Source organism: Delphinapterus leucas, chromosome 2, assembly GCF_059928025.1.
Source record: "Delphinapterus leucas isolate spDelLeu-1000000601 "Yukka" chromosome 2, BTC_Dleu_Yukka2, whole genome shotgun sequence".
In the NCBI taxonomy this organism is placed as follows: Eukaryota; Metazoa; Chordata; class Mammalia; order Artiodactyla; family Monodontidae; genus Delphinapterus; species Delphinapterus leucas.
This window is the reverse complement of record NC_143130.1, coordinates 167,413,569-167,436,062: the sequence shown is the minus strand read 5'-3', so window position 1 is coordinate 167,436,062 and position 22,494 is coordinate 167,413,569. Positions and strand designations below refer to the sequence as shown.

General features: G+C 41.9%; 1 protein-coding gene and 1 pseudogene across 3 annotated transcripts in view; one reads left to right on the top strand and one right to left on the bottom strand.

Moving 5' to 3' along the window:
• EFCAB11 (EF-hand calcium binding domain 11) overlaps positions 1–22,494 on the top strand; it is a 247,618-nt gene that overhangs the window by 183,200 nt on the left and 41,924 nt on the right. Inside the window, exon 7 of one of the 3 annotated variants that reach the window (XR_016392249.1) lies at positions 4–2,971. Coding sequence is in view for 1 of the 3 variants with exons in the window: in XM_089908108.1 (XP_089764234.1) it covers positions 4–139 (136 nt within the window). In the remaining 2 variants the exon portion in view is untranslated. Of the gene's footprint in view, positions 1–3; positions 22,195–22,494 lie in introns of those variants that run through there. The other 2 variants (XR_002644909.2, XM_089908108.1) reach the window with 2 other exon arrangements.
• Positions 13,098–13,894, bottom strand: LOC149750344 (cytochrome c oxidase subunit FA4 pseudogene; annotated as a pseudogene).

The following is a 22,494-nucleotide window of genomic DNA, read 5'->3' as shown; positions in this document are numbered from 1 at the left end:
CAGCCCGCTGTATGGCAGAGAATCAGCTGCTGCTGGAGTTCTTCCCAAGGCTGACGGCCCGGCATCTACAGGACTCTCCCCCAGTTGCTTCCATCGCAACATTAGCCGCTTGTTCCTGCCCACGTGCCATCTGGCCTGAAGATGTTCCAAGGAAACGTATGGTCTTCTGACAAGCTATCTTCCTCTGTTTATACAAATATATTAGGTATATAATCATGACCTGAAGGTATCAGCATGGAGCAGGTGCCACCAAGGAAGCCTCATTGATGGGTGTGGCATTACCTGCATGAAGTTACCATGTCCTGTCCTGGGGGCTGGTCTTCAACTTTGCAGACTCAGAAGCATGATTCTGTCAGCTTAGTTTCTTACTAACTGAGGATGCACAGGAGAATGTATTCATTTAAAAAGAGGATTATGACAACTGAAAATATGCACTCACACCAAATGTCCCTTTAGTATGATAATTGAGAATGGGGACTCTGGAGTCAGACCACCGGGGGTCAAATCCTATTTGTGGGGCTTACTAGCTATGTGATTTGGAACACACTGCTTAATTTCATTACATGTGGCAGACAGCCTTTAGGGGGACCCCATGATCCCTCCCTCCTGGTATTCATACCTTTGTGTCACTCCCCTCCCCACAAGTGTGGGCGGAGCTTGTGACAAGCTCCTAATCAATGGAAGGTGGCAAAGGCAATAAGACGTACATGATTATGTGCATGGGATTTTGTAAGAGCATAGCACCCATCTTGCTAGAGTTTCTCTCTGTTTCTGTCTCTGTCTCTCTCTCCTTGAACCCGTGCTTCTGGAGTGCTGAGCTGCCATGTAAAAGTCCAGCTACACTGAGGCTACCATACTAGAATGACCACATGGAGAAACCAAATAGAAATAGAGATGCCCAAGGAGCTGCTTATCTTCCAGCCCTAGCTCCCAGATCTTTTGGGTTTTCCCAGTCCAAGCCCCAGACATGTGTGTGAAGAGGTCTTTGAGATGATTTCAGCTCCACTCACAGGCTAACTGCAGCCGTGGAGCCACCCCAAGTGAGAATCACCCAGCTGAGCTCAGTCAGTCCCAGAACTGAGTGGGAGAAGAAATGATGGTTATTGTTTCAAGCCACTGTTTGAGGTAGCTTGTTATGTAGCAATGAAGAACTTGAAAATACACACATGCCCACACTCACGTTTGTATGCAAATGTATTCATACAGACACATATCCAGTTTGACACACACACAGTCACACAGCTTGGTAACTAGTGGTATCAATGCTATTGTCACATTTGTTATTATATCCTAGATACTTACCATCTCTAGAGTCAGCACACGTGCTTTTGATTATTTGTAAATCCCAGATCCATGATGTATGGTCATGTATAATTTTGCTGAGCCATGAATTTGAGTCCCAGGCTTGTGGGTGGGAGCGAGTTTCTCAGCTAGTGAGTGATCCTAGCTGACTACCAGCACAAATAGGATTTTGTTCTCTACTAGTCATTCCTTATGCAATAAATTTTTGATGTAATTTTTTTATGTAATTTTTTTTTAATGCTTTACTCCCCCCAAAAAGTGCTAAAAAATATCAGCTGACTGCTAGTCTTAGAGATAGAACTGAAAGGAAAATGAAGAGGCCTGAGAAATAGAGATTCCCCACCTAATAATAGACATTTCAAAGAACAGAATGCCAAATGTGATGGCAGCTTGGCTTTATGATGTGAAAACAGTTAAAGGATGCAATCCCCAAGCCAGGGAGCATAATTGGGTAAGTCATTTTGGTGAGAACCCCAGCCAGAACGTGGTAGTTTATAAAGTCATTAGAAACCTCAAGACATCATTCATATTTTTCAGTTAGAATATATTACATTTTGGGAGAAAATTATATGCATAGTTACATTCACCAATTTGTGGGATATTTGAAGGTGCAGGGACATCTCTTGAATTTCAACAGAATGTAGTCCTTAACTTCACATATGAGATGCTCTGCTAGGCTTGTGCGGCATTAATAAGAGTGTAAGTCACGGTCCTGCCCTTGAGATGCATACAGTTTATCCAGGCAATGGGTGTGGAGGGAGGAGAGGCAATGAGAAACAAACAAATGATGAGGTAAATATTATCACACTCAAGTGTGGTAGTGAACATCACGTATGATTAGTTAGTGTAGAGAATAAGGGCTGTTAGTTCAGAGGAGAAAGAGCAAGAATTTGAGATCTCTCAAAGGAAAAGGTCCAAGCCGCTTAGCCTGGCATTCAAGGCCCTCCATAATCTTGTCCCAACTTTACCTCCAACCTTCTCTCATAATATCCTCTATATAAACAACCCTTCTAGTCAATTTGGTTGATTCATTAAGAAATGCACCTGCCTCTCATTTTACACCCTGTTAATTTAAGGAGTTTGAAATAAAATGAGCAACTTTAAAATGTGCTTTTAAATGTCATCTTAAAGAATTACATTCTTTAAAATGAACAATAAAAAAGAAAAAAAGAAAATGGGGCTTCCCTGGTGGCACAGTGGCTGAGGGTCCGCCTGCCGATGCAGGGGACACGGGTTCATGTCCCGGTCCGGGAAGATCCCACATGCCGCGGAGTGGCTGGGCCCGTGAGCCATGGCTGCCAAGCCTGCGTGTCCGGAGCCTGTGCTCCGCAACGGGAGAGGCCACAACAGTGAGAGGCCCGCGTACCGCAAAAAAAAAAAAAAGAACAGTGAATGAGCAACACACATGCACATAAAATAATTTCAGAATAAACTGCTTGCCAAATTGTTTTAACAAAAAATTCCTTAGCAATAGTGATTATAAAAATTCTCATGCATGATCTACCATGTTCCTTTCCCCTTCTGGCTAGCTGGAGTGGAGTCAAGCCCCAGGGCGACCTTGGACCCTACCTGTTGAAGATGGCAGAGCCTCAAGCAGCTGGGTCCCTTGAATGAGTGTGTGAAGGAAGGTCACCTAGCAACCAGGATGGCCCCTGTCAAATGGCTACAGGTAGATGTAAGAAGCAAATGTATATTGTGTTTGGCCTCTGAAATTTGGGGTTTGTTTATTACGGCAGCTAGCTTCTTAGGCAATTTGCATTATCTTAACCAATATTGTCATTTAATTTGAAGAAGTGGGGAAAAAGCTACTAACATAAGAATAGAGGTTACCAGCTGCACTGACAAGGGCTAACAGGACAGTTCCCATCAAGACTACGGATTTTGGCACCAGACTGCAGGATTGAAAGCCAGTTCTGCCATTTACTGGGTATATAACTTTAGACAAGTGTATTAGTTGGGGTTCTCCAGAGAAACAGAACCAGTAGGATGTGATACATATGTAGAAAGAGATTTATTTTAAGCAATTGACTTATGTGATTGTGGAGGGTTGGCAAGTCCAGAATCTGATGGGGGAGGCCAACAGGCTGGAGACACAGGAAAGCGTTGCACTTCAAATCCAAAGGCAGTCTGTTAGTGAACCAGGAAGGGCCAGTGCTGCAGATGGAGTCCACAGGCAGTCTGCTGGTAGAATTTCTTCTTGCTTAGAGAGAGGTTAGCTTTTCGTTCTTTTCAGGCCTTCAACTGATTGGATGAGGCCCACCCAGCATTATTGAGGGCAATCTGCTTGGCTCAAAGTCCACTGCTTTAAATATAAATCTCATCCAAAAACTCTCTCATAGAAACATCCAGAATAATGTTTGACCAAATATCTGGGCACCATGGCCCAGCCAAGTTGACACATAAAAGCAACCATCATAGGAAGTTAATCTCCCAGTGCCTCAGAGTTCTCATCTGTAAAATGGAGATAATAAAAGAACCTATCCTAGTGGGTGAACATGAAGGCTAAATGAATCAATGCATGTGTTTAGAACAGTGTCTGCACATAGCGCTCAGTGAGTGTTTGCTCTTGACTATTATTATTATTAATTAGTATTGTCATAGGCTTTGGCTGTATGCGTCTCTCTGATGAAAACGCTAAGAAAAAATGTAAGCAGGGCCACCAAGAGTAACAGGATTGTTTGGCTGGGAACACCAGTAATGTGATGAGAGACTTCACACATTCAAATTCTCATAATGTAGAAAATGGAGACTTGCATACTCACATTTGCAGGCTGTATTGGCCAGTTCTCCATTAGTCAGTGGCTATTTTTTTCTTGTTATTCCATGAATAAATTTTAATATATTCAACTTTCCCCATAAACTGCTTATTTACTGTTCATATTAATGCAATATAGCAAAAACGTTTACATGACTGGAATCTTTTGCAGTCTACTAGAGCATTTCTCTTGCATTTCTTTCCCTTCATTTCTGGTGAGAAAATTCATTTTTGCTCTACATGTTTTTGAATTAACTGTCACTTCTCAGGAATGCAATATCAGCATAAATCAAGAAGCTGATGTAGAGTGGAATGATTAAGAATCTGGCTTGTGGTTGGGCAAAATTGGGCGTGAGCCTTTCCAAACCCTGGCTTCTTCACAAAGTGTTGTTGTGAGGACGGAATGGTGAGTCTCAGCACAGTGCCTGGCACTCAGGAAGCACTCAATGAATGGGAAGATGATTCCTTTCATTAGGAATTCTCTGTATTGTTGTTACAATGTTCCACCTTGCTCTGGGGAGACCTAGCATCCTGGGTTCCTGAATGACTGTGTGGAGGAAGCAATCAGAATCACCACTGTCAAACTGTTACACATGCAAGGAGTAAACTATTGTGGTTAAACTTTTAAATTTGAGGTTTGCTCAGAATTCCAAAGGATGCATGCACCTATTTACAATAGCCAGGACATGGAAGCAGCCTAAGTGTCTATTGACAGAGGAATGGATAAAGAAGATGTGGTAATATATACAGTGGAATATTACTCAGCTATAAAAAGGAACAAAATAGTGCTATTTGAAGAGATGTGGATGGACCTAGAGATTGTCATACAGGGTGAAGTAAGTCAGAAAGAGAAAATCAAATATCATATATCGTCGCTTATATGTGGAATCTAGAAAAATGGTACAGATGAACTTATTTGCAAAGCAGAAATAGAGTCACAGATGTAGAGAAAAAACTTACGGTTACAAAGGGGGGAAGGGGAGGTGGGATGAATTGGGAGATTGGGATTGACATATATACACTACTGTGTATAAAATAGATAACTAATGAGAACCTACTGTATAGCACAGGGAACTCTACTCAGTGCTCTGTGGTGACCTAAATGGGAAGGAAATATAAAAAAGAGTGGATATATGTATATGTATAACTGATTCACTTTGCTGCACAGCAGAAACTAACACAACATTTTAAAGCAACTATACTCCAATAAAAATTAATGAAAAATAAATAAATTTGGGGTTTGCTTATTATAGCACCCAGCTTGTTAGGCACAGTGCCTCACCTTAACCCAGTGGTCCCCAACCTTTTTGGCACCAGGGACCGGTTTTGTGGAAAACAGTTTTTCCACAGATGGGGAGGGGATGGTTCAGGCAGTAGTGTGAGAGATGGGGAGCAACGGGGAACGGCAGCTGCCAGTCATTTCCTGCTGTGCGGCCTGATTCCTAACAGGCCGAGGACCACTATGGGTCCGCAGCCCGGGGGTTGGGGACCCCCGCCTTAACCAGTATGGTCAGTTAATATTCAAGTAGGTCACTGGCCATTTGTGATGTCCTCTCCACCTCCACAGGCTTCAAAGGCCTTGAGCTTCTATAGAAAGTATCTGCTACACAGCTTGTTTACTCTCTGTATCTACTAGCCAGTGTCAATGCTTCTCTTCTTATGGAAATGTCTTCCTTTCCCAAATAGACAATATCATAGGTATTGATTTCAGGGTAAAAGAAATGTGACTTTCTTTATTCAGTTCCTTTCTTGAGTTTCCACGCTTCTGACATAGCAGAAAAGGAATTCTAGTTAATTGGGGTTTTTCCTAATTTCTTTTGGAGTTCCATCTAAGTTTTAGGTTGTGGGGATGGGCATCTGGTCTTCGGTATCATCATTGGATGCAGGCATTCTCGTTTCTGTTTGGGATTTCATTGTCAGCTAACTGGGGATTTTTCACTCATTCTTGACTGTAGAGCTTCCCTCCAGTGGTCCAAGACTCAGCATTTTCATGCTGCTTATAGGTATGTGAGGATAAAGAAGCTTATGTGAGAGTCCAGGGTGTATAGAAATTTGTTTGTGGGTCAGTCGGTAGAAGAAGGTACTAAGGACAAAAAAAAAAAAAAATCAGTTAATATTTCCAAAGTATAATTCCACCACAAGCAGAGAGCCCCTTGAGGGCAGGAATTGTATCTTGACCATATTCTGGTACCCTGTCCAGAATCAAGTTGACCTCATTAAATATTCCCGCTGCCATTAACTAATAAAGAACAGTCAATGGGCCATAGAAACAGAGGAAGAAAAGATTTCCAGTCTTTTTGGAAACAGTAACTTTAAGCATGGGAAAGCACTGTTACATGTTGGACGTGGGCACCTCCTCCCAAATTCATATGTGGAAGCCCCAACCCCCAGGACCTCAGAATGTGACTATATTTGAAGATAGGGTCTTTAAAGAGGTGACTAAAAGTTAAAATGAGGTTACTAAGGTGGGCACCAATCCAATATAACTCGTGTTCTTAAAGAAGAGATTAGATTACAGACACACACAAAGGGAAGACCACGTGAAGACATATAAAGTTCCTTTTGTCATCAACAGTGGCTGCCAAGACCAAAAGAAGGCCGTGCTTTAATTTGACAGTGTAAGACTGAGCTGGGTCTTCAGCTCTATACTTAAGGAAGTTTTTTTTTAAAAAGTCATGTTATGGAAGCAACCTAAGTGTCCATCGACAGATGAATGGATAAAGAAGATGTAGCACATATATACAATGGAATATTACTCAGCCATAAAATGAAACGAAGTTATTTGTAGTCAGGTGGTTGGACCTAGAATCTGTCATACAGAGTGAGGTAAGTCAGAAAGAGAAAAACAAATACCGTATGCTAACACATATATATGGAATCCAAAAAAAAAAAAGGTTCTGAAGAACCTAGGGTCAGGACAGGAATAAAGACGCAGAGCTAGAGAATGGACTTGAGGACATGGGAAGGGGGAAGGGTAAGCTGGGATGAAGTAAGAGAGTGACATGGACATATATACACTAGAGGGGTGGAATAGGGAGGGTGGGAGGGAGGGAGACGCAAGAGGGAAGAGATATGGGAACATATGTATATGTATAGCTGATTCACTTTGTTATAAAGCAGGAACTAACATACCATTGTAAAGCAATTATACTCCAATAAAGATGTTAAAAAAAAAGTCATGCTATATAAATTTGTTTCTCAATATGCAAAGTTGCACACATTATATTCTGCCTCTAGCCATGTTGGAATAACCAGTACTATTTGTTCCCTTCCTGCCATAAACAACTAGACAACTGGATAAAATATATGATACAATTATTTTCAGATGTTAGACAGCAGGACTATAATCCCTGAGGGAAGGGAAACAAAACAAGGTGAAAGAACCACGAGGGAGCCATAAGCAGAAACATTCTCAGCATTCACAATTATCTGGAAGACAGTTGAGTTCCACCCAGTCAGTGTGGAGAAATCTCACTGACCACTGCCTTGGTTTTCTACGGCTGCTGTAACAAATTACTCTCAATGTAGTGGTTTAAAACAACACAAATTTATTAACTTACAGTTCTGTAGACCAGGAGTCTGACACAGATCTCACTGGGGTAAGACCCAAATGCGGGTATGATGCATTCCTTTCTGGAGGATCTGGGGAAGAATCTGTTTCTTTGCATTTTTTCCCTCCTAGGAACCACCCACTGTTTTTTGACTCATGGCCTCTTTCCTCTGTCTTCAAAGTCAACAACATTGAGCTGCGTCCTTCTCACACTCTGTCTCTCTGGTTCTCTCTTCTGCCTCCCTCTTCAGCTTTTAAAGACCCTTGAGCCCACCTAGACAATCCAGGATAAACTCCCTAATTTAAAGTCAAATGATTAGCAAAACTTAATTCTTAAACACTATTTCCCCTTTGTCATTTAACTTAATTATTCCCAGGTTCCAGGAATTAGGATGTGGACATTTGGGGAGGCCATTATTTTGCTTATTACAACCACTGAGGCATTTACTAGAGACCTCAGAACAGTTAGGCCATAGTAGTAGAGGTAAATTAGCCCTAAAACAATGGATGTTCTAGATTCGACCTAACAAAGCTTGAAAATAAAAAAAATTAAGCTAGTCCATAAGTAAATTAATGCTTGTCAAAATAAACATCAATACTCTAAAGAAAGACAACAAAAGCCAGACACAAAACAATGTGAAATTTAAAATCACATCAAGGGGCTTCCCTGGTGGTGCAGTGGTTAAGAATCTACCTGCCAATGCAGGGGACACGGGTTCAAGCCCTGGTCCAGGAAGATCCCAAATGCCGCAAAGCAACGAAGCTCCTGAGCCACAGCTACTGAGCCTGCGCTCTAGAGCCCTCGAGTCACAACTACTGAAGCCTGTGCCTAGAGCCCGTGCTCCCCAACAAGAGAAGCCACGACAATGAGAAGCCCGCGGACTGCAACAAAGAGTAGCCCCCGCTCGCCGCAACTAAAGAAAGCCTGCGTACTGCAGTGAAGACCCAATGCAGCCAAAAATTAATGAATTAATTAATTAATTTAAAAAAATTTTAAATCACAGTCAAAAGTTACTAAACATTCAAAGAAGCAAGATGGTATGATTCATAATCAGGAGAAAAATTAATCATAAGAAACAGACCCAGAAATGATAGCAATAATGGAATCATCAAACAAAAACTTTAAAATAGCGCATATTAATATGTTTAAGAAATCAAAGGAAAACATGATCATACTGAGGAGAGAAATACAAACTATAAAAAAAGAAATGAATGGAATTTCAATGGAACCAAATGAAGTGAAGAATTCACTGGACAAGTTTTACAAGAGATTGGACACTATAGAAAAAAAAGATCAGTGAACTTGAAGAAATCACGAAGGAAACTATCTAGGCTGAAACACAGAGAAGAAAAAGAGTCTGAAAAAAATGAAAAGAGCTTTAGTGACCTGTGGAACAAGATTAAGTGGTCTAACATATATAAAATGGGAGTACCAGAAAAGGGGGGACAGAAATGCTATTTGAAGAAATAATGGCCAAAATGTTCCCAAGTTTAATGAAAACTATAAATGTGTAGATTCAAGAGGCTCAATGAATTCCAAGCAGAAAATATACAAATAAAAACACATCACAAGTTACTGAAAACCAGTGATAAAAGAGTTACTAAAAGGAGCCAGAAAGAGAGACATATTACATATACAGAGCAAAGACGAGAATGCTCACAGACTTCTTGTCAGGAACAATGCAAGCTAGAAGACAAGGAAAATGTGTTCTTATAGAGATGGAAGGGGAAAAAAAAGGGTTAAAGTAGAATTCTATATCTAGAAAAAATAATCTTCAAAATGGAAGCAAAACAAGGCTTTTTATCTAGGAGACCTACACCATAAGAAATGTTAAAGGAAACTTTTCAGGCTGAAGGAAAAATGATACCAGTTGGAAGCTTGGCTCTACACGAAGGGAAGAACACTGAAGTGGTGAATGTGTGTATAAATACAAAATAAGTGTCTCCGTAATTTAAAATTTTCTTTTAAAAAGAATTGACCATTTAAGGAAAAAAATAATAGCAATGTATTGTGGGGGTTATTATATATGTAGAAGTAAAATGAATGACAACAATTGTTTAAATGACCCCAAGGGAGAAATGGAAGTACAGCTATTGTGTGGTTCTTAGGGTACATATTAGTGGTATATTACAATTTGAGAGTAGACTGTGATGTTAAAGGTGCTTATTGTGAACTCTATACTCCATCAAAAAAATAAGGCAAGTAGATATTGATAATAAGCCAATAGAGAGAAAATAGAATCTAAAAATAATCCAGAAGATAACATGAAAAGAGGAAAAAAATACAAATAGCCAAGTAGAAAATAAAATAGTAAGGTTGGACTTAAATCCAACCATATCACAAACTACATTAAATAAAAATACTTTAATTAAAAGTCAAACTGGATAAGAAAGTAAAACCCAATGGAACATTGCCTACAAGAGATCTAATTTAAATATAAAGGAATAGAAAAAGATATACTATACAAACATTAATAATAAGAAAGCTGAGTGTCTATATTAATATCAGACAAGGTGAACTTCAGGATAAAGAATATAACCAGAGAAAAAGAGGAACAATTCACAATGATAAAGGATCATTCATTAGAAAAACATAACAGTTCTACATGAGTATATACCTATTCACAGAGCTTCATATACACAAAGCAAACACTAAAAGAACTGAGAAAAGATTTTACACCTCACAGTTATGAGTGTTTTCAAAACTAAACATTGTGGGGTTTTTTTTTTTCCCACAAATGGTGACAGGAAAACTGGATATTCACATGCCAAAAAATGAAGTTGGACCTTACACCATATAAAGAAATTAACTCAAAATGGATCAGAAACCTAAACATGAGTCAAAGGTATAAAACTCTTCAAAGAAAACATAAAGAAAAAAGCTCATGACGTTGGATTTGGTGATGATTTTGTGGATATGACACCTAAAGCATAGGTAACAAAAGAAAAAATAGATAAATTGGTCTACGTCAAAATTTAAAACTTCTGTGCATGGAAGGACATTATCAACAGAGTGAAAAGCCAACCCAGGAAACAGGATAAAATATTTGTGAATCATATATCTAATAAGGGATTCATATTCAAAATATATAAAGAACTCTTACAACTCAACAATAAAATACCAAGTAACTCAATTAAAAAACGAGCAAAGGACTTGAATATATAGACATTCCATCAAAGAAGATATACAAAAAGTCACTAAACACATGAAAAGATGCTCAACATCACTGATCACTAGGGAAATGCAAATCAAAACCATAATGAGGTACCACTTCACACCCATTAATGCGGCCATTATTTCTTTAAAAAAGAAAAACAGAAAATAACAAATACTGGTGAAGAAGTGGAGAAATTGAACCATGGTGCGTAGCTAGTGGGAATAGAAAACAGTATAACTGCTAAGGAAAACAATGTGATGGTTCCTCAAATAATTAAACGTAGATTTACCCCATGATCTAGCAATTCCACTTCTGGGCATATAGCCAAAGGAATTGAAATCAGGTACCGGAACATGTATGTTTGTACACCCATGTTCATGGGAGCATTATTCACAAGAGTCAAAAGGTGCAAGCAACGTAAATGTCCGTAAACAGATAAATAGATAAACAAAATGTGGTACATACAATGGAACATTATCCAGTGTTAAAAAAGAAGGAAATTCAGGCTCATGCCACAACATGAACATTGAAAACATTAAGCTAGGTGAAATAATCCAGTTACAAAACTACAGATACAGTGTGATTCCACTCATATCAGAGACCTAGAGCAGTCAAATTCATAGAAACAGAAAGTAGAATAGTGGATACCAGAGGCTAGGGGGATGGAGAGCTGGTGTTTAATGTCGACAGAGTTTCAGGGTGGGATGGAGAGAAAGTTCTGGAGATGCATGGTGCGGACGGTTGCACAATGTGAAAGTACTCAGTGCCACTGAATGGCACACTTTAACATTACGGATATGGTATATGTTACCACAGTTTTTAAACATATATGTATACATATATGTATAACACATAACATATATGTATATGTTACCACAGTTTTTCTTAAAAAGAGGAGGCGGAGGAGAAGGAGGAAGAAGAGACTGAGAAGAAAGATAAAGAATTTGGGAAGAAAACCTCAGTACATTTTTTTTTTTAAGTTATTTTTTGCAGTACGCGGGCCTCTCACTGTCGTGGTGTCTCCCGTTGCAGAGCACAGGCTCCGGACGCACAGGCTCAGCAGCCATGGCTCACGGGCCCAGCCGCTCTGCGGCATATAGGATCCTCCCGGACCGGGGCACGAACCCATGTCCCCTGCATCGGCAGGCGGATTCTCAACCATTGCGCCACCAGGGAAGCCCAACCTCAGTACATTTTTGACTGAGATGACTGAAGTTCATTTTCTTTTTCCTTTTTTTCCCTGCAGTGGAGGGAAATTCTGCTATTGCAGCCTGGCCCAGTTCCCCAGTTCTCCTCTAAGATAACTCCCGTGTGCTAGAAATCTGTAGCCAAGTGGGCCTGTGGGTCTGTATGCTGGCATGTGAACTAGTTTTTTCTTACTTCCCAGTTTAATTTAGGGGAAGGCACTTCACCAAAGTGCTTAAACAGGAAGGAGAAATTACCAACACTGTTATTCTCTCTTACAGCAGCCTCAGATTCAAGCTAAAGCTACCATTATCCTTTTCCCTCTGTTCCCTTAAAAATACTTGTTTCCCTACCGGATTCCACAGACAAGGGAAATTTGCCTGATTCCACAGGTGCAGATGGAGCCACAGGCCGCCCGGTCCTGACAGGCTCTTGTAGTGATAAGGACCCTGTCCTCCAGGGGTCTCCTATTTGTCCACGGGTGCTCCCTGTGGATTCAGGAGTCAGGCCGGATCCCAGACTTGGATGTGGATTTCCTTTTTTGGGGAGCCCATCAGCATGTGGGATCTTAGTTCCCCGACCAGGGATTGAACTCGCTCCCCCTACACTGGAAGTGCATCTTAACCACTGGACCGCCAGGGAAGTTCCTTTGTAATTCTTTCTTTCTTTTTTTTTTGGCTGGGATTTCCTTTCTAAATGATTGAATAAATGCTCAATGTATCCAATAATAGACCCTATGGGTAGCTAATTCAACTTGGTAACAATTCAAATATGACTCCAAAGTAGAGCCTTCACGTAGAGCAATAGAACTCTAGCATTGATATAATCATTTTTACGATGGAAATAACAATAATAGTAACAATAACTAATAATAGTACCAATCGTACCAACATTTGGGATACTTTCGTATAACACTTTTCTTATTGACTTATTTAATCACAATAATGCCACGAGGGAGGTTTCATTATTATCCCCATTTCACAGATGCAGAAACTTGGGCACAGAGGGGGGAGGTAACTTTCCCAGTTCCATGCTTGTCCATAAATTTGTAGTCCTTTTCCTTTTGTCTTTTTTCAAGTTTCAGACTATTTATTAATCAGTGTAAACCCCAGCACAATACACCAACATGTTTCGTGCATTTAGAGGGGAAATATTTCCTGGTTAAGTGGAAAATTGTGCAGGTGGCTTCTAGAAGAACTTCATTCTAAGCAGTTTTATAGTGAAACATTTCATTTAGAAGTCTAGACCTTCTCTCTTCAGTTTGCTGTAATCTACATTCACTGAGTAGAACTTGTACTGATCATTGGGACCCAGCTTGTTCCAGGGCTCTGGGTTATTCTTTCTGTTCCAACTGACACCTGGATTGAACAACGCCAGGTGCGAGACATACAGTGCTGCTCCAGTACCTCCCACTCCAGTAAATATGAAGATGAGGATCGAGCTAGGATGCCTCTTGGCCTGAAGGATGATCTGGAGAAGCATGGTTGCGACAGAAGCCTCGAGTCCAGTCGGAGAGAACAAACTTTCAAGGCCTGGGACTAAACAGTCTACTGTATTCCTTTTTCTTGACAACTGCTTTCACCATGGGCTGTTCCACTGAGAAGCAGACTAGTTTGAGGCTTGCTCTGTGTTGTTGTATTATTCAAGTTATTTTGCTAGAAAGCCCGGGAAACCAACTCAAATTTGCTGAAGCACTATGGGAATTTATCGGTGGTGTGTATCCAGTTTCAGGCACAGCTGTATCCAAGTGACTAAATGGTGGCTCACGTGCTCTCTCGGCGCGCTCTCTCTCTCTCTTTCTCTTTCCCTCTCCCCCCACTATGCCCAAGCGTGTGCACACCCAGGCATGAGCACGCGCATGCGTGCACGTGCACACGCATACACACATTTTCTCCACCTCTAGAGTTGCCTACCTCTCTGCTAACATGGTTAAACTGACTAGCATCAGACCTACATCTAAAAGTCTAGAGTTTGGGACTTCCCTGGTGGCGCAGTGGTTAAGAATCCGCCTGCCAATGCAAGGGACACGGGTTCGAGCCCTGGTCTGGGAAGATCCCACATGCCACGGAGCAACTAAGCCTGTGTGCCACAGCTACTGAAGCCCGCGTGCCTAGAGCCCATGCTCCGCAGCAAGAGAAGCCACAGCATTGAGAAGCCCGCCCACCACAACGAAGAGCAGCCCCCTCTCGCAGCAACTTGAGAAAGTGGCGCACAGAAGCGAAGATAAATAAATAAAGTCTAGAGTTTGGTAAAAAGACAAGGCTTTTCCCTCTAAAGTCCCAGCGTGAATCTGGCCTTGAGTCTTGTGGACCTGTCTTGAGTCACCTAATATCCCTAAACCCATCACTGTGGTCAAGTGGAAGGCAACCTTGGCTTGGCCTGACCTGAGCCAATTGCCCATCTTCGCTGGGTGGGGAGAGGGTTTGGCTCCACCTAAACTGTGTGAATCAAGGCTGAGAAAGGCAAATTGAGATGTTGGTATTCAAAGAAGGAGGGAGTCCATGCAGGACAGACCAAAATAACAGACATTCGTTGCCGCTGCCAGCAAAGCAGTCAGTGGTAGACACTGGATGATATTTGACCACGAGGTTGAGTGTAGGGAATCTTTATCTTTGGATTGGATGTCCAGTAGCCTGTTTTTTCCCTACAAAGCTTGCTGACCAAAATCCTTTTAAAGATTCTAACAGTTTTGAATTCATGACTCATGGATCACTCAAGAAACTGAGCCACTGCCATATTTTTACTTCTATTTTGATATTCATTTATTCATTCAACAAATATTAATGTAGCCCTAGCTAGGTGTAAGGATCTTGAAATACAGAGGTGAATCGGTGTCATGGCCCTGGCTTACATTCCAGCGAGGGGCTTAATATCCATTTAATGTAGGTTTGCTTGACTACATAAATCACATGAAGGTTTTGAATATAATGTTGGATTTTCCTATGACACCATGGATAGAATTTCAAATAGTAGCAGGTAGTCAGTACATGTTTGCTGATTGATTATATGATGGTAAAGATTCATCCTTGTGTATCATTATTTTTTCTCTATTGTTTATCTGTTCCTAGACCAATCAGATCATGAGTGATGGAGACCAGCTATGTTTCCGAGAACACTGATGTAATGCTATTTCTTACAGGTGGTGGAAATGGAAATTATTTGCTATGGGAACCCCACGTCTACTAATTATTGGCGTGGTGGTAAACGTGTGTGGGAATGGGAGACCTTACAACTGTCTTTCTTCCCTTTCTGTATTTTTGCTACCTTTGATCTGGAATTTTAATCTTATTGGGTTAAATTATTTCTGGTGAGGTGTTCAAAGACTTTCAAGTATCTCTGCCTTTTAGAACATTAGCTTCTTTGTTGTGTGTTTTTTCTTAACTATTCCAAATATAGTATAATGACCAGAAAGCAGAAAGAAAAACCATTTTATGTTCTTGAATTTGATACCATATTCACAGCTTCCACTTAGTACCTTTCTAGTTCTTAGGTTCATTTCAATGTCATTTTCGAGGTGCCTGCCAGGATTATAATCATTTCAATCCAGGTTTCTATACATTTAGGGAATAAGTTGGTTCATTTGATTTAAACACAAGACCTTAATATCTGTATTTATACATGGCTCAAAGCTCCTAGTAGAGTTATTGTAGAGCTAGACTACTGTACATTATTTAATATATTTATTAATTCATTGAGCAAGTATTTACTGAACACCTACCATGTGTGAAGGTGGTCAAAAGGTACAAACTTCCAGTTATAAAATAAATAAGTCCTGGGGATGTAACATACTGCACGGTGACTGTAGTTAGTAATACTGTATTGTACATCTGAAAGTTGCTAAGAAAGTAAATAGACCTTAAAAGTTCTCAGCACAAGAAAAAAATTGTAACTATGTGCAATGGTGAATGTTAACTAGACTTGTTGTGGTGACCATTTCACAGTATATATATGTATATCTCAAATCATCACATTGTACACCTGAAACTCATATAATGTTATATGTCAATTAAATCTCAATTTTAAAAAGTATCAACAACAAGGTCCTATTGTATAGCACAGGGAACTATATTCAATACCCTGTGATAAACCATAATGGAAAAGAAAAAAATGAAATGAAATGAAATAAATAAATAAATAAATAAGTTCGTACTCTCAAGGGCTAGGAAGAGATGTAAACCACAGAATGGGGGAGAGTAGTCAGGGAAGGGCCCTTAGATTGGGGGAGTGTATTAGCTTGGTGGCCGTAACACAATATCACAGATAGAGTGGCTTAAACAACAGAAATGTGTTTTTTCACAGTTCTAGAGGTTAGAAGTCCAAGGTCAAGGTGCCAGCAGTTTTGGTTTCTTCTGAGGCCTCTCTCCTAGGCTTACAGATGGCCATCTCCTCACTGTGTGTCCACTTGGTCATCTCTGTGTGTGTTTGTCTGTGCTAATCTCTTATTCTTATTAGGACGCCAGTCATATCGAATTAGGGCCACCCTTACAAACCCTTTTTAACTTAATCACCTCTTTATAGGACTTATTGATGAATATAGTCACATTCTGAGATGCTGAGGGCTAGGACTTCAATATGAATTCTGGGAGGACACAATTCAGCCCATAACGGGGGTTCAGGGAGGTCCTCTCTGAGGAGGGGAGACATCTGAGCAGAGACCGAATGAGGGAACGAGTCACAGGTGTAGGGTGAGTCATCTGGGGGAAGAGCGCTTCTGGCAGGGGGACAGTTGGTGCACAGGCTGGAGGCTGGAGGCTGTAATATCAAGGAGGCCATGGTGAACAGAACCCATGAGGGAGGGCAAGGATGCCACAGGTTCAAGCAGAGGCCAGCCATGAGGAAACCTGGAGGCATGGTGAAGACTGAATTTTCTTCCGAATGTCATGGGAAGTCAGGGGAGTGTTTTTGTTTTTTTTGCGGTACGCGGGCCTCTCACAGCTGCGGCCTCTCCCGTTGCAGAGCACAGGCTCCGGACGCGCAGGCTCAGCGACCATGGCTCACGGGCCCAGCCGCTCCGCGGCATGTGGGATCTTCCCGGCCCGGGGCACGAACCCGTGTCCCCTGCATCGGCAGGCGGACTCTCAACCACTGTGCCACCAGGGAAGCCCTCAGGGGAGGGTTTTGAGCAAGGCAGGGACATAATTTCACATATGTTTGTAAAGGATTATTTTTAAATTTGCAAAGATTTTCTGTAGACTCCCAAGGATTCACTTGGAAAGATCATACTGATCATGAAACCCAGAAAAGTTGAGATGCAGACCTCAGCGGTTACTCTCCACTGATTTCCTAGGAATTCCTTCCCTCAAAGATGAAGGTATCAGCTAAGAATTCTTTGGAATACTGGATTACTACTGATGTTTCTCCTGCCACATGCAATGATGCTGAGTTTCTGACAAGAGAAATATCTGGCTCAATTTGCATATATGGAAAAATACCCTTTTCTTGAAGAGAAACTTTGCTTCTGATGATTGGGTCTGTAGTAATTTATTTATAAGGAGTGATGTTGAATTGACATCACTTGGGACAACTTGAGTCAGGGCAAAACTCTGAGGCGTCTTTTCCATCTTTGACAAATGTCATCTCTAGAATAGATGAAGTAACAAGAGAGAATGCCAATTACTTTGGAAGTCTTGAGCAACCTGTTGCCAAAAAATAAGGGATCCCCACAAAGCAAGTCACATACCTAGACCCTATTCTGAAATAACCAGAGACTGGGCATTCTAAAGCCCCATGTACGGGAAGCCTGCACGACACTGGATTATAACCCAAACCATCAAGACATTTTAAGTCACTTAAAATGGCCATATCCATCTGTACAGGGTATTTATGTTGTACTCAGATTCAGGCACTATACTCAGTAGAAAACATATTTGTTGGATAGATTGGTAGTCATTTTCGTGGGAACTTGTGAACATGAGCCGTCAACTTTTCCCTCTTGTATCTCCATTAAGCTTTGTTACTGAAGGCTGTCTTCTGGAATCTGTAAAAAACTTCCTCATATAGAAGAATATAACGATTTTGGACACACACACACACACACACACACACACACACACAGAAACTTTCAACTGTAATCTCCTGGTTAGAGATAGTAGAATTTTAGGTGAGATCAGTTAGATTTCAAAAATAACAATAGGTCACTTTTTCAGTCTCTCTTCTTTTGGAAACACACTCTCTGTTTTATGAATGGCGAGAAGGTAAATAGAAAACAAATTTATCTAGTATATGCCATGGAAATCGTTTAGATAACTGGAAACAACTTCAATATGAATATGAAAGCTTCCCTCACCCCCAAAGGGAGAGAAAATGGACTAAGCTACTCTGGCCAAATAATTAAAATTGTATATGTGTGAATTTCCATATCTAAATCCAAACATTCCTTGTCTAGAACATTCCTCTAAAGATTGTCTTCTGGCACCTGAAGACACGAAATGGCCCAGGATCACAATACATTTTCACAGAGTCTTGGTACTGAAGGATAGAATTCAAGGCATTAGGCAGAATATCTCAGTCAAGTTCTCCAGCATTTTGAAGCTATCCTTGAAGGCTGCATTAAAAGGATAGCACAGCGGTAAAGTAATGTCTCATTTGCTTCAATAAGCAAAGTTGGAGATTATTTATGATAACACAGTCACCAGAAGAATGTGTTCCTGTGCATTCTGAAGACATGAAGCCTCACTTTGAGTCTTACTATTAAGTCCTTGCTGTGAAGGGGTGGTAAGTGTGATTAAGCTGTTAGATTAGCAAGGTTCTACTGCATTTTCGCTTTAAGCCAGAGTGCTTTCACAGCTGAGCTGTAATGCTCTGAAAATGCCTGCATAACAAGATCCAGACGTGGAGTTGAATCCCAAATGGTAAACGGCCAACGGCATTTATCCACTATTACATTGCCGAAGCCATAAAGAGTCAGCACGTCTGAAAAGACACTGTGCCTAAGTCCCAAAGCGTAGAGGAAGCCAGCGCAGGAAATAGGAGGCTCTTTCAATAATAACATACCGCTACAGGGTGGGAAGGTAGTTGCATTTTCTAGAGACTACCAGCGTGAACTCCAGTCCCTTCTTAGAAGTCAAGTAGAAAGAATGAACCTAAATTATCCTGTTGATGACTAAATGTTACATTTAGCTCCCTGGAGTCCATGCTTGGAAGAGAATTTCAAGGAATCACATTTAGCTTGCTGGCCAAGTGGGACTTGCCACATACTTGAGTAAACACAGGTTTCCTAATAAACTGCCTTCCTTAGAAATCTGAAGTACTGACATCCTTGAGTTCAGGAGGACGTAAATATCTCAGGGAGGCAGGAAAATGGATCAAGTTGTAGAATGATAGAGCTAGAAAGAAAACCAAGTGCACCTTACAGCAGATAGCTAAAGGAGTGTGAGAAATTACATTGTAGAAAAGTACATTGTGGCTGCCAAGTTGAGGCTCTAGCTTGCAAAGTCGCCTGGACCCATGAATAGGTTGAATCTTGTACAGACCCTATTTGCCTGGCTTGATAGACTTTCATTTCCCATGAGACTGATACATTTGGCAGGTGTGACTCTGGACCCGTGCCGAGCAAAATAGGAGAACACAGAACTACAAGGCTTGGCCTTGGGCTTGGAGAGGTAGGCAGTGAACATGCACACCTGCAACAAAGGTGACAGCATGCTGGTGGGGTTTTAGCGATAGATTTTAATGAAGTTAGGAAGAGTTTAGTGATTGTGACCAAGAACAGAAAGGTAAATGTTTCCTTTGCTTCATTGGTAGCTTCTCAGAAGAGTTTAGGGCAGGGCCAGGGGTGCTGAAGCTGGATCTAGAAAAGTGAATGAAATCTATCAGTGACTCCATTGACAGCGTCCAAAGCCACAGAGGGCGAAGGTATTACTGTTTTCTAGGAGGATGAAAGATGACATTTAATTGGTTATCTTTGCAAACTTTGGGATATAAATATGAAACGAAACCTTTACCCAGGATCGAAAGTAGCCATCATTGTCTTAATTATACATACAAGCTCCGTGACTCCTTCTGGTCCTAATGGTTCCTCTCTTTCACAGACAAAACATTTTAGTACATTGATGTCCTTAAATGTATTCCATAGAAATTATTTTAAATGGGGAAAGTCCGAGAAGAAAAAATAAGATACATTTTATCTTCTAAATGGAATAAGTAAAAATAGGTTTCTGACGGTGTACCTGCTATCACATCACCTAGGAGTGACTGGGTGGATTTTTACTGGGTTGGAGGGCACGTTTGCAATGACGTAACGTGAAATATGGGCAGCGTGGCGACACTTGCTCGGAGTTGGGTCCTGGAGGGCTACTTCAAAGAGAACGACAATCATCGCTCAAAGACGTGGACCTGGCAGGGCAGGGTGGGGTGTGTGACTGCCAAAGACCAAAGAAAAAACACACCATATGTATTATCTTAGGTCACGTTCTCCCAGAAACGGACTTGGAAATGAAGATTCATGTGCAAGGAATTTTTAAAGGAGTTGCTCCCTGGGGAAAATCAGAGGGGATGGGGTGGGAGTGGGAGGCCAGACAGGCAGGACAGAGAACACAAAGAAGCCAAGCCAGGGGGCCATTGCAGGCAAGTCCGAGCCTCAGCCTGACCCTGGGAGGGCCGTGGAGTGTAAGTTACACCTCAGACTTGATCCCAACTCTGGGCAGAGAGCTGAGCTTTCATGTTGGGTACCAGTCAGTCATCGACCAACGGCCCCCCCGGAGAATCTAAATTCCAGTCTTCTGAAGAGAGTCACTGGTGCAGGCCATTGGATGCAAACATAGAAGCCAAGGGTAGGGCATCCAGAAATGGAAAAAGAATTTTGAGGGGATCACAGAGACACCCAGTAGTTCATCACACGTATTAAAACCTGTGTACAGGACAAGGAATAGGTATTTCAGATGAGTCCAAAATTCTAAAGGCAGACACTTCAAATTGCAAAAGCTGGTTTTCAGTTGAGCTGCTTCCCTCACGGGTGGGCAACCCGTTGCAGCTGGCAGCAGCGGAGGTGTGTATACTTGGTCATACTTTTGAACAATGGCTGGTGATTCCCCTTCGTAGCTGCTGTATAATCTTAGGTGCCTGCTGAGCTCTTCTCCTGCTGCCCTCATTGCGGTGGCTGCAGGACTGCTCTGGAGGTACGTCTGACCCAAAACACCTGACAAGCCTCTTTCTTATTCAACCTGTGTCTGGAGGAACACTTTTTTTCTTTCTCTCCAGACTGAGGGAAGGAGAGGCTGAGACAGTTCTCTTTGAGAAGACTACATAGTCAAGGGCTAGATTCTGTGATACAAGTACTGTAAGAGTGTCATGAAAATGCAGGTTAATTAGGATTGGAGGAATCATGGAAGGATTCTTGGAGGAGATGGGGCTTCATCTTGGCCTTGTAAATCAGTGGAATTCAGAGAGGTGGAAGACAGAAGGAAGGGCATCCTGGCCGAGGGAAACAAACTGGGTGGAGGCACAGAAGCAATACCCGATATGAGCTTTAATGGCACAAGCTGAAGACTGGCTTAGCCCAAGTAAAGAGTCACGGCACAAAAGGCTAACTGTTGGGACCTCTCTGGTGGCGCAGCGGTTAAGAATCTGCCTGCCAGGGCTTCCCTGGTGGCGCAGTGGTTGACAGTCCGCCTGACGATGCAGGGGACATGGGTTCGTGCCCCGGTCCGGGAAGATCCCACATGCCACGGAGCGGCTGGGCCCGTGAGCCATGGCCGCTGAGCCTGTGCGTCCAGAGCCTGTGCTCCGCAACGGGAGAGGCCACAACAGTGAGAGGCCCGCGTACCGCAAAGGAAAAAAAAAAAAAGAATCCACCTGACAATGCAGGGGACACAGGTTCGAGCCCTGGTCCGGGAAGATCCCATGTGCCGCGGAGCAACAAAGCCCGTGCGCCACAACTACTGAGCCCGCGTGCCACAACTCCTGAAGCCCGTGTTCCTAGAGCCTGTGCGCCACAACAAGAGAAACCACAGTGAGAAGCCTGAGCACCGCAATGAAGAGTAGCCCCCGCTCACCGCAACTAGAGAAAGCCCATGCGCAGCCATGAAGACCCAACGCAGCCAAAAATAAATAAATAAAGTTATTTTTAAAAAGGGGAAAAAAAGGCCGACCGTTGGTCGCCCTGGGCCTGAAAATTGGGTCATGGTCTTAAGCCGTCTCCCACTCCTGCTTGCTTCCGCTTATTTCTGATTCTCCGCCCAGTTCCCCACTCAGGCTTGCTTTCCATCAAGCTGCGACGTGCGCTGGACCATCCTCCTAATTAATACGTGCCAGGTTCCATGAGCTGACAAGCTTTCAATACAGAGAAACAAATGATCCAAGCCAGGACGAAAAGCAGAACAAATAAAGACGGCAGGGGGGGCTTCGAGTGAACAGCATCAGGGAACAGGCAAATTTCTGAGACTTTTTGGAAAAGGGGAAACCTGATGTGTTAATTAGGTGTCTATGTCAGTAATAAGCCTGCTCAGAGGAAGGTAATGAAAGAAACAAAAGGGGCAGTGCAGGGGGCTGTTCAGGCAGAATGGAAGTTATGGTGTAAGGAGGGGGGGAGAGTTTGTTATTCTTCT